Source organism: Lagenorhynchus albirostris, chromosome 18 (genome assembly GCF_949774975.1).
Source record: "Lagenorhynchus albirostris chromosome 18, mLagAlb1.1, whole genome shotgun sequence".
Lineage (NCBI taxonomy): Eukaryota > Metazoa > Chordata > Mammalia > Artiodactyla > Delphinidae > Lagenorhynchus > Lagenorhynchus albirostris.
The window spans coordinates 68,528,023-68,541,414 of record NC_083112.1 but is presented as its reverse complement, the minus strand read 5'-3'; the positions used below and the strand labels follow the sequence as shown (position 1 = coordinate 68,541,414).

The window sequence follows — 13,392 nt, the reverse complement described above, 5'->3', positions numbered from 1 at the left end:
GAGACAACTATAAAAGACCAACCAGTATTCTGGTTGGTAAACCAGAATTCTCTCTAGGATTAGCTAAGGCCTTTGTTGAGTCTGCATCTCAACTCAATTCAACTTCTCCTTCAATCCAGTTTCTTTCACTCCCTCACATGTGTTGGTCCCAAAAATACTCCCCAATAAAATTCCAGAGTCTGCTTCTAAGACAGGTATCCAATCTGTGGCAGAGGAGCACATTTGGAAGGCTGTTACAGTGATCTAGGCAAGAGATGACACTAGCTTAAACAAAGACAACAGTAGGATAAATGGAGAAAAGCTGATGAATTCAAGATTTAGGAAATGCTGACAGTGATATGCAAATGGAAAAACCACATAACGCAATATAATAGTGAATGCTGAGCCACAGAGAAAGCCTCACTGCTGATCAAAATCGAGACCCCTCTACTTCCTGCCTCTGTGATCCAGGCCGTTTCAGATGGCACAGAACTCCTCCCCACCCCACAATCTTACCAATGGGAAGTAAACATGTAGGATAAAGAAAATGTAAATTTTTGTTGTTTAAGGTCACATGCGAAGGGCAATAAAAATATGAAATACTGGAACTCTGATAAACTAATGACAATTGCATAGACTCAAATAAAAATTAGCACATTACTAAGTTTTCCGAGGAAATGTAATTCACAATCTACTGGGCAATTTGGCTGTCATGCAACACTTGGCTACGCTGAAAAGTTCCTATTGTGAATACAAAGAGATAGTTCCAAGCAATTTGGGAAAATAAATTCCATCATCAATGCATTTCCCATGTTGTGTTTATTTGGTCATAATTTTCCACTTTTTACTGTTGTCTTTTAATTACAAATTAGTTATATAGTTCGTTTAGTTTTATCATTATCAATTTAGTTTTGGTATAACTTTGGTTTAGCACACTTCAGACTGAGGTGATGCATATTTGTATCTATCTGCGGTCCATAATTATCCCGTAGCTAGAATGTAAACATATATGTGTTGCAGTCCAACTATGAATTATTCGTATCTACTACTACCACAGATATACACAACCTCTAACAAAGGTATGTGTAGGTGATATTTATTATCACTGAGTTTTTACCACTGGAAAATGAAAAAGGGTGAAGTGGACACAGGATATTTTGCCTTTCCTAAGATAGCCATGCACACATAAATACATAAATAACTATATAAATACACTGAGTTTAAATAAGAATGAACTAACATTATACACATAAAGATATAATCAAGCTGTGTTATAAGAAAGTAAACCAATACATAACAGTATTTTGTTTTAATATGGCAAAGAAAGGCAATTACATTTTTTTGGGAAAAACTGATCTGGTCTACCTATTTCCCTCTATTCGGGCAAATAAAAAATACTAGATCCCTAACTCTGATCCAGGGATCAGAAATTAAGCACACGCCAGTGTATAGATTAGAGCAGAGTGGGTTCACAGACAGAAAGTTTCCAAACAAAAACCAGTCTTAATGTCTTCACATTAGTGTCCGAACACTACGCAGAGCCTTTTGCAATAGAGTAACAGAAAAAAGAAAAGGCATGCAAGAATGAACTACAATAAAACAAAGAGAGGGAGGCAGTGGAAACAAATATGACATGGTAAAATACAGAGAGAGAACTTGTGAAATCATGCTTAAACCCAAAATGCATATACTGGAGTAATAAAAGAAAATGTAAGTACCCAAGTGACAATGGGAAAGAAAGAAGGGACGTGGAATACACGTTCCCAACTCCCAGGGACTATCATTCTAACCTTAAATGACTGCATGCATTACTTCAATAATAGGAAAACTGCAAAATAAAAACCTCATTCTTTAATGAATTTTACAAAGAATACTTTAACACCATTTTCTTCAACCTTAGGCATTTCTTAATAAATCTCATAAATAAATAGATAGATGGATAGTAAATGTGTCTTCTACTGAGGACCAAATTGGAAAATGAATTAATGTTACATAAGATTATGAAAAAGGTATAAATTGTAATATCTTTTCAAAGGCTTCCTCAATATATCTTTAACCACAAAGTCATACACTACATGTGAAAAGTTTTCTAAGCAGCATGAAATAAATAAAAGAAATAAAAGATTTCAGGGCTTAGCTAAGTATTTCTATCCATCTTTAGCATGAAAAATTTGTTCTTTTATACCAAAAAAAAAAAAAAAAAAAAGAGCAAGAGCAACCTTTTTTTAACGTTATACCATGCCAAAAGGAAGATGAGAAGAAGAGGCAAAGGACAAGGAAAAAAATAGCCAGGGCAGAGAAGAAGAGACAAAGCAATTCCTATACACTTATCAGAGTCAGAGGCCAAGGCATATGGGAGAGCATAACTTGCAAAGAATGTGAAGATATCACGTCTACACTTAGTGTGAAGGCAATAAGGTTCAGGAAAAGACTCTCATACATTTAAATCTTAGATCCCTAAAAACTTCCTTTAGTCCTGCCTAGTGAATCCAAGGACAGCCTATATGAATTGATGAGCTATAGTCATTAACAACCACATACTAAATTTACTTAAATAATTGTAGATTTTTTTTTTTTTTTTGCGGTACGCGGGCCTCTCACTGTTGTGGCCTCTCCCGTTGAGGAGCACAGGCTCCGGACGCACAGGTTCAGTGGCCACAGCTCACGGGCCCAGCCGCTCCGCGGCACGTGGGATCTTCCCGGACCAGGGCATGAACCCATGTCCGTCCCCTGCATCGGCAGGCGGACTCTCAACCACTGCGCCACCAGGGAAGCCCTAGATTTTTTTTTTTTAGTTATCTATTTGCTGAGAGTTTATCATGGTTTACTTAATATTCCTATTTCCCAGGCATCTCCATTACAAAACTGGAGATTAAGGAAAAACAGTGAGAAAATTATTGTCAAATCATGATCTATGAACACTATGAAAAAAAAAACCTTTAAAATGTATGACCACTTACTTCATTTCCATACTTATATATAAGTTTCTATTTTGGTTCATTCACTGAATAACCATTTGCTGAATATATACTATGCGATGATCATTGTCTTAAGTACAAGAAATACAAAGGAAACTAACCCATGGTCAATTTTACTATAAAACAGTAACCAGATGAACATAAAGCAAACATTTGCAAAGACAGAATTTACTTAATGGAGGGAGCCCCACACTATTTTAAGAGAAGAGCAACCCATCAAGATAATTCAATAAAAGGGGCAGGCGGATACTTCCACATCAAACTAAGTCCCAGGAATATTGCTGGACAAGGAACATACTTTATGAGATACTGTTCTAGTTTGATACTATTTTCTCCTTTCCTTTAAATATCCTTCATAACTCAATCATTCACTCTTCCTTTTAACAGAGAATTACTTGAGAAAAATATGTATTCTATTGTTGGGTAGAGTGTTCTATATATATATATCAGTAAGGTCTCATTGGTTTAAAGTGTTAAGATCTCTACTTCCTTACTGATCTTCTCTGTAGATATCCTACCCAGTATTTAAACTGTACTACTGAAGTCCCCAACTATTATTGTAGAACAATCTATTTCTCCTTTCAATTCTGTCAATGTTTAACCTCATATATTTTGCATCTCTGCAGTTTGGTGCATAGATGTTTATAATAGTCAATATGTTTAAAATAATCAATGTATAATGTCTTTGTCTCTTATGACAGTTTTAGGCTTTAGTTTAAGTCTGTTTTGTCTGATATTAGTATAGCCACCCCAGCTCTCCTTTGACTACGATTTGCATGGGATATCTTTTTCCATCCTTTCGCTTTTAATGTATTTCTGTCTCTGGATCTAAAGTGAGTTTCTCATAGACAGCAAAGAGTTGGATCATGTTTTTTATCCATTCTGCCAATGTCTGGCACAGTGAGATACCATTTCACACATACTAGGATGGCCATAATATTTTTTTAAAAAAAAAAGAAAAAAAAGAAAGTAACAAGTATTGGCAAGGATGTGAAGAAATTGGAAACCTCATACATTGCTAGTAGGAATGTAAAATGATTCAGCCACTGTGGAAAACAGTTTGGAGGTTCCTCAAAAAGTTAAACATATGAAAAAAAAAAGTTAAACATAGATTTACCATCGAAACCAGCAATTCCACAACTAGGTACATACCAAAATAATTAAAAACAGGTATGCAAACATATACATGTATATGCATATTCACAGCAGCACTATCTACAACAGTCAATAGCTGGAAACAACCCAATGTCCATCCACAGGTGAATGGATAAACAAAATGTGGTATAAACACACTATGGAATATTATTTGGTCATAAAAGGAATGAAGTATTGATATATAGTAAAACATGGATGAACTTTGAAAACATAAAAGATACAAAAGATCACATGTTTTATGATTCCATTTATATGAAATATCCACAATAGGTAAATCCATAGAAACAGAAAGTAAATTGGTGATTGTCAGGGGCCAGGAAATAAGGAGTGAATATTAATGGATAGATTCTTTTAGGGGTAATGAAAATGTTCTGGAATTAGCCTGTGGTGATGGTTCATTAATCCTGTGCATATACTAAAAAACACTGAATTGTACACTTCGAGAGACCAAATTTTATACTATTTAAATTTTATCTCAATTTTTAAAAATCAAATAATTAGTACAAAAATTTAGAACAGGTTGTCTCTAAATCTGAGGGGGTGATACTGACATGGAAGGAGTATGAGGGAACTTTCTGGGGTGACAGTAATATCCAATGTCTTAGTGGGGTTTTGGGTTACACAGGGTGGGTATGCATACATCAAAATCAGCAAATACACACTTTAGACCTGTTCATGTTACTGTATATAAATTTTGCCTCAAGATAATCAAATTGTATACAAATACTGAATTAAGTTAAAGACATCTATGTTGAAGTATATAGTGGGATGCATCCTGATATTTGCAATGTACTTTGAAATGCACCAAAATTAAAATGGATTAACCAATGGATAGATAAGTGATAAAGCAAACCTAGCAAAAGATTAATAGTGGAGTGTTGGTGTTGGGTATATAGGTATACATTGTAAAAGTCTTTCAAAATGTTGTATGATTTAAAATTTTCAAAATAACACATTGAGGAAAAAGTTAAAAAACAAGAAAAATATCCAAAAGGCATGAGTACTTTGCAGAGATTTGGAATATAGTTATAAAACAGAATTACTGAGTGGTAATGTTAGAGTGTCTTCTCTTGAAGACATGACATTTAAGCCAAGATATGAAAGGCTACAAGGAGCCATCTATGTGAAGATATCAGCAAGAGTATTCCAGGCTTCCCACCCCACCCCAAAAAATCTTATTCTAAGGCCCTGAAGTTTGATGTAATCAAGAGAGCCAGTTTAGGGACTTCCCTGGTGACGCAGTGGTTAAGAATCCGCCTACCAATGCAGGGGACACGGGTTCGAGCCCTGGTGCCGGAAGATCCCACATGCCGCGGAGCAACTAAGCCCATGCGCCACAACTACTGAGCCTGCGCTCTAGAGCCCGCGAGCCACAACTACTGAAGCTCGTGCGCCTAGAGCCTGTGCTTCGCAACAAGAGAAGCCACGAAGAGTAGCCCCCGCTCACCACAACTAGAGAAAGTCCATGCGCAGCAACAAAAACCCAAAGCAGCCAAAAATAAATAAATTTTAAAAAACAAAGCCAGTGTGACTGAAGTATGGTAGGCAAGGAAGGGAGTAGTATAAAATGAGATTGGAGAGAAAGGCAGGTGTCAAATCATTTGGGGCTTGTAGTCACAGTAAGGAATTTTAATTTTATCTAAGTGCAATGGAAAGTCATTAACGGGTTTAAAGCTGGGATCAACTGGGTGGGATGAGATGGGGTGTGTCCGTATTATTTAGTTTTAAAATATCACACTGACTGCTATGTGAAGAATGGCTTTGAAGTGTTTAAGAAAAGAAGTAGGAAAACTATTATAGTCCCTGCAAGAACAATGGTAGTTTGGAGGAGAGTGTTGGTAGTCAAGATAGTGAGTAGTGAATATGGGAGATTTTGAATGAAGACTTGACAGTATCTATTGATAGACTGACAATAGGATGACAGGGGAAAAGGAACCAGGATAGATCTTGGATTTTAGCTTTAGCCACTGAGTGAATGGAGTGACATCTACCGAGATGTAGAAACCGTGGGAGAAGCAGGTTTGGAGTATGGTGGATCTGAGGATCAAAAAAATTTTTCTTAAATTGGGTACGATTTGTGACTGTAAGGAAGACAGGCAGAAGAAAAGAAAACAATCAGAGTAATCTGGAAGTTGTTAAAGAACAGGGTTTAGATTTACAAATTCTTTTCCTTTTAAGAATCAATTTTGGCTTGATTGTATTAAGGACCTTTGATCCAGTAAAAAGCTCAAACTTTAATGCAAATCAAGCTTACTGATTGCTGTTGCCTATCTCTGGGGTTAAAGATAAACTGGGGATCAATAGCCCTGTATCTTTAAACTTAAGAGAGGTCAAAAGGAAAAAATCAGGAGTGAGAATGAGGGAGACAAGGAAGCCCAAAAAACAAGTACATAGAAGTAACATATTAAGTCTTAACTGTCTCTCACCCTGTCAATGATAAGGGGCTGTCTGATTCTTAAATTCCACATATAACATGATTAAGTATCTTATACTATTTTACACAAAGTGGTAACTCAAATTTTAGCTCTCAACCTCTAATACCATTAGTTTTCCAAAGTATATTGAAAAACCCATGCTCTTTGGAGCTAAATGACCCTAAATTTAAAGGAGCCCACCAGTCAGTAGCTCTGTGACCTTGAGCAAATTACTTACCATTTCTAATCCTTAGTTTCTTAAATGTAAATGAAAATAATTAACCCAAGAATTAGCATTAGAAATAACATTCACAAAGTGCCTGCTACATGGAAAAAATGCTCCATAAACAAGAGCTACTATTATGCAAAAGGCACCTAATTCATCAATGCTCAACCCGGTAGTTTCCTCCTTAGGTAGCCCAGATCCCTGTTTCCAGAAAAGAAGTACAGATGAGAGAGAGAAGGGAACCACAGAAAAGACAATCAATTTCATTTTCACCATGTAACACAGAAAGAAGTAAAACAGAGAAATCTGTGAATAGGCATGACAAATGGACCATCCGCAACCTACAAATGGATAGGTTCAAAGGTTGATTATAATTCAGTTGTTTAGAACTGGGAACATATTTTCCCAGGGAATCAATGTTCAATTCAACTCTCAGACAAACTCACAAGAAGTCATCAAAATCATAATGTAGTTAAAATGTGATATATCTCAATAAAATTAGTAGAAAACTGATGAATCAACCAAACAATACAGAAAACCAAGAAACTTTAATAATATGTAATTTAACTTATTTTAGAAGCTGGCACTTGAGGGAAAAGGTTTTATGGGAGGTTTCGGTAGTGATTCAGAGGGGGTTTCAGGGAAATTTCAAAAGCTTTATAAGGCTTTTGAAAGCCTTTTGGTTCTTTATTATGTTTTACTTCGCCTCAAATTTTATGGCTTCCCTTTCTTTCAGCATAAGCAAAACACTAGCACTCTTATACTTAATAGCCATGATTGCGATCATTCATTTCACGAATGAGAAGGAGCAACTGGGGAAGAACTAGAGGAAAGACAGGAAAGAAGAAGGACCATAACGGATGTGCCCAAATATAAAGAAAAGAGCCTTCAATTGAGTTAGATAAACTCAGTAAGTAAAAAACTGAAGGGGGTTGAGGGTGGTTAAGTACAGCACTAAAATAGTAAGGGAGGAAAAAGCCAGGTGATGAGAACTGGTCAGAGTCCCACCATGATTCACTGGTTATTTTAAAGGTCACAATTTTTTTTTTCCTTAAAGTGGAAAACAAAAAAAGAGCAAGCAAAGCAACCTGCCACTTATACAAAGGGAATTCTCAAGAGCTGAAGATTCATAATTAAAATTGTGACACACCAATAGAATTCAAGATTTTCTCCTAACCCCTTTTTATTTCTCTAAATTCCTCCAAATATTCTGTTCTTTTTATGTAGATACTATTGTGATAACAGCATTATTATGTCCTGTTATACAGATGATAGTAATATCTAAACTAGAACTAGAAAGATGACTTTTGACATTTACAAGTACACAACAGAATAAAATTATTTTAGGAAAGTCTCCTCAAAAGCCAGCAGACATGTTATAGCCTCTTAGGCTATGAGGAATGTAGTGATTTCAAACCAGAGAGAGAAGCTTTTGATTTTCTTAAAGACATAAACCACAAATCAGTTCCATGTAGTCCAACCTATATTCAGAATCTAGCAAATCTTCCTGAGAAGTACTGAGATGCTTTTTGATGCTTTTTGAAGCCTGAAGAAATGATTAATGAAGAGATGTTATAGTCAGATAAAATAAGATTTTCTAGGGCTTGGTCTTAAGTCCAGGACCTATATCAGTCAAATCAGCCAAAGTAAATGCTCTCCAAATGAATAAAATAATTCTAAATAATCAGAGAAAACAGGACTAAAGAAATGTTAATGTGGGATGCTGAAAAGCTTGGCCCCATCAGTGCAGGAATGCTAAGATGCTGTGATTTCCTAACTACCAAGCATTGTCTAATTTCTCTCATCTACCCACAAATTTTTGTCAAATGTAAACAAATATGAGCTGATTAATAAAACTGTAAAATTACTTAATAGCATTACTAATCTATGATAACAGTATGCCCATGCATTTTCTTAATTAACAGGTATTGAAAATACAATGTCAAGAGTGCCAGGAATATTTTTGAAAATAAAAAGTCAGGGAGCACTGCCCCAGTATAATTATACATACAACAGGCAAGTAAAACAGTCATTAAAACGTCCTTCAGTTTACCTTTTACTCCAATTTAGAATATTCTGTTCTCACATCCTATTTTCTCTTTCCTAACAAGATTTTTAAGTTGATATTTAAATTCTTAGGAAAAGGTAAAAACTTGAAGAGCCTTGTCAAATACGAAATCTTCATGTTAATCACGTACGTCCTTTAGTAAGTTGCATTCAACTACATATATATAAATTTACATTACATCCAATCTCAAGAACTATTAAGACAATTCCTTAATTAGCCAGTGATTTTCTCTTACAAAGGAACTATAATTAAGGTCAAATTACTCTTTAAAGTTCCTTTTAATAATAGAATATGGTAATTCCGCTGATAAATTCTTCCAGAGGAACAAGTAATCAGAAACCTGAAACTATTAAACTATTATTTGCTCTTTGGGAATTACGTATTACATGTTTACTCAACCATATCTGCTAAAAGACATAGAAATCCTACCAAAGTTAATTTAAGAACTTACCAATTTCCCTTGCAATTCTGACAGCTTCATCTGCATCCTGTAAAAGCAGGAAATGAGACCCAACATTAATCCCATCAACCATTGCACAATGTCTTTAGGGCAGTCATATATTGCACTACTGCCTCCTCCGATTCATTTAATGTTCAATTTTACAACCTTCTAACTCTTTTTATTCAGAGAAATGTAAAATTAATACCATAAGTGGAATGTAAATTCTACCTCATCCTTATTATATTAAGAAACTCAAAGCAGTTTGAAATGAGCTGGCAGGAAGCACTACCAGAATTGCCAAGTGATTTGGTGCAGTTGCTGGAATTTAACGGCAGAATTTAGATGTTTACAATCAATACTGAACCATAAATCTTGGTTCAGTATTGAACCACTGAACCATAAATCTTGGTTCAGTATTGAAACCATTAAAGCTTGTCCACAGCCAGCTTGTTTCTGTCTCTGATATTTATATGTCATGTTTTCCTTGATTCTGTCAGCAGGGGGAGTTGATTCTCTATTGTTTGGGAGGAGATCAACAGATTTTCCAGAAACAAAAAAGTAAATTTCTAGTATCTATAGGAATTGCCAATTGTTCCCCTCAAAAAATTCCTTTAGTGATCTCCATTACTTTTTCTTTTTTATTTCATTTTTTTGGGGGGTACATATTTTATCTTTACCAGTTACATCTTGTTAACGTAAATTAAAACCTGAAATTCAATGAACCATCTAGTGGGGGGAAAACTTCCAAAAAGCCAAGGAAAGAAAAGGCATTCTAAAACAGTACAAGGTAACACTGTAAATCAACTCTACTTCAATAAAAATTTTAAAAATAAAAATAAATAAAACAGCACAAGGTAAAAGTTTATGAATGTAAGGATTACTTACTGCTAAATATCAACCAATGCTACTGAATGGACCAAAACTTCCCTTGAATCTAAACCATTTCATTGATCATTAATTCTCACCTAACACGTCCAACACAGGACATTTCCCCCAGATAACAGTAAAGAGAAAGCTGAAAAGATTTTAAGTCCAAGTAAATCCTAGTAAATTTAACTTTTTAAATAATTCAGTGACATACACTGAACTATTACAGGGAATGACAGTAATGTTTTGAAACCATCAGCTGGTAAGAATGCCTGAATTTTTAGAAAATAACTTTAAAATATCAAAGTAAAGGTTGGTATTTTTTAAGCTTTTAAGCTAATACTTCAAAAATGTAGAGTAACCATGTCAGCATCCTCCCCCAAAATGGGAGGGCGGGGGATGTTTATAACTGCTTCATTCATGTCTAATAAAAAAAAAAAATCTTCCTTAAAAGTCTTCAGTACCTAATAACATCCCCTGAATAAGGAGGTTGGCAGGGGAAGTTGTCAGAAAAATTTAATTTCCTTTCATTAGCCAGTCTGCTCCACAAATAGGTGCTTGTTAAGTTCAAAGCAGTCCTGAAAGCAACATCAGTTTTAAGTCTTTTTTGTTTTTAACTCCAAGCAGTCACATCTGCTAATGAGATTTTCCAAATAACAATTGTTTTCAAGTCAGAGATAAATCTATACTTTCCATTCTACCCCCACAAAAAATCAAGGTTTACTGCTTTATTACACCTTGCTGTTTTCACTGACCTTACATTCTCCAAATTTTAGCTTAAAGGGATAAAAATCCATGAAAAGGGTCATTTAATAATGTTAGTGGTTTCCACACATTGAGTTTGAAGGTTCTTTGTTCAAGCCAGTGACAGTTATTGGAGAATACTTCCCCTTAATAGCCTCTCTGTCAGGAAGTGTTAAACCTGCCAAATGCCGACAATTAGTGCCTCGCGAACAAAATACAGGAAGAGTGCTGGCTCATGGAGACTGGATTATAAGAAGACTAGAAGGAAACTTTTAACATGTCTTTTCTTTCAAACGTGTAATAGTATATTTGCAAAAGATATTCAGAGAGAAAAAACACTGCTATCTAAAAGGTTCATTACCTTGAAAAAACTAACAGGCAATGTTAGTTCATTAGTAATATTGTAATACGTATTTATATATACATATTATGGATGGACTGTGTACAGAGAGATACATGTTTACACAAAGCAAAACTTCTAAAAATTCTTTAGCTGCTACAAATCCAACACTTCGATAAACTGCCACAAAACAATCTTGTGTTTTAACTAATCAGTATGCTTAAGTTTTCTTACTATGAAAAGCAAATTCTACTAAATGACCTTCCAAGTAAAATCAAACTGTCTTTAAAATTAATTTTTCACTTATCATTCATTCATCCCAAAATATTTAATTGAGCATATATTATGTACTAGACATTAAAAATCTCTATTATCAGTTTCAACAATAAACTATTAAGTACACCTACCTCCAATATGTTCTTTCAGCACATATACAAAACTACTTTTAAAGAGATAAAAAGGTCCTATGTGTTGGGGCTGGCCAAAGAGTTCGTTCGGGTTTTGCCGCGCGATGTTACAGAAAAACCCAAACGAACTTTTTGGCCAGCCCAATAGCTTCAAATTCAACGGCACTGACACATCCCACAGTGTAACTTCCCTGTAGGGCTATAGGTAGAAAAAATTTTTGTAGTAAAAAAAAAAAAAATTGAACCAACAAGAAAAAGACCAACAATCATCTGACGAGGAAAGGGTTGCGGGACAGTATTAAGCTATATAATTCTAAAACAGCAGCAGTTCAAGAAATGGAGAAAGAGGAAAGAAGCCAACAGAACCAGTAACCATTTCTTCTACTCCTCTATTTCAGCACAGCTTACATTAAGTGAGCTCTATCATCCAACTGAAGAATAAAACAGTAAAAAATTCTGTTTTATAGAGAGTATGATGGGAGAGGTAGGTGATGCTGCTATAACCAAATAAGTAGATCACAACAATGTAAAAAGGAGCTAAAAAACTTGGATGCTTTTTCTGCAGGTCCAATTTATCTGTTAATGGTCTGTAGCACCCACCTGTGAGACAGCAAAGTCCAGCAGCTAAGAGCATAGATACTGGAGCCCAAAGGCATGGGCTCCAATGCTGGCTCAGTGACAGTGAACGCATTACCTACCAGTATGCCTCTATGGAATTAGGTTTCCTCATCTGTAAGATGGACATAATATCTCATAGGGTTATTAAGAAGATGAAATTAGTAACAGCTGAAACACACTAAAACAGAGTCTGGCAAATAGTAAGCACTCAGTTAAGGTTGGCAATATGTGATAAAATGGGCAGCCCGCACCCCCAACTATCAAGTTTGTTCCTTTCCTGCCTGCCCTTGGTTGTCCTATCCTGTGGTCATCACTCATTCTCTGAACCTGTATGATACAGAACTAATACTGGCACTGCAATACTGCAAAAATGTGCACCTGTACCTCCAGTGCCCTTCACTGGATCAGATGATCCGAGTACTCTTTACAGCTGGTAAGCAGGGTTCTTCTTGAGCAGGGAAGGGAAGTAAAATCTATAACAAAGACGGGCAAATTCAAGTAGTCCTCCCTGATGTTAAACACCCAATTTATTTCTACAGTGACAGTAGTGTCCAATACTGGCTCCACCACTCACAATTCAGGCCACACCTCTCCCTTCTCACTTGCTACATACAGCCTACTTACCAACCCTGAATTCTGTACTCACTGGATGAGAGTCCTGCTACTCATCAGTATGGGAAGCTACTTAGTTTACTTTCCTCAGCTGGTTCTGAACAAATCAGTGACTGTTTCTGAAGAAAACAAAAACATCATTGCTTCAAGACACAATGGGCATGGGGCTTCCCTGGCGGTCCAGTGGTTAAGACTTTGCCTTCCAGTGCAGGGGGTGCAGGCTCAATCCCTGGTTGGAAGCTAAGATCCCACATGCATGCCTCAGTGGCCAAAAAACCAAAACATAAAACAGAAGCAATACTGTAACAAATTCAATAAAGGCTTTAAAAATGGCCCACATCAAAACAAAAAAAAAGACACTATGGGTAAAAGCTCTATCTGTACACAAAAAGCATCCTCAAACTATTCTGCATTCATATACAAAGTAAAGCAAAACTTTCAACAATCCTGGGTTCAGAAGATAGGTTCCAGCTGATTCTATTTTCCAGATAATTCCAGGTCAAACAGAAGACTCTTTTAATTTATTGATATTTTCAAATCTA

General features: G+C 35.7%; 1 protein-coding gene across 1 annotated transcript in view; it reads right to left on the bottom strand.

Annotated features, from left to right (window-relative positions):
• PCCA (propionyl-CoA carboxylase subunit alpha) overlaps window positions 1–13,392 on the bottom strand; it is a 354,456-nt gene that overhangs the window by 234,758 nt on the left and 106,306 nt on the right. The window contains exon 8 of the mRNA XM_060128689.1: window positions 9,272–9,308. Coding sequence (XP_059984672.1) covers window positions 9,272–9,308 — 37 coding nt within the window. The remainder of the gene's footprint in view (window positions 1–9,271; window positions 9,309–13,392) is intronic.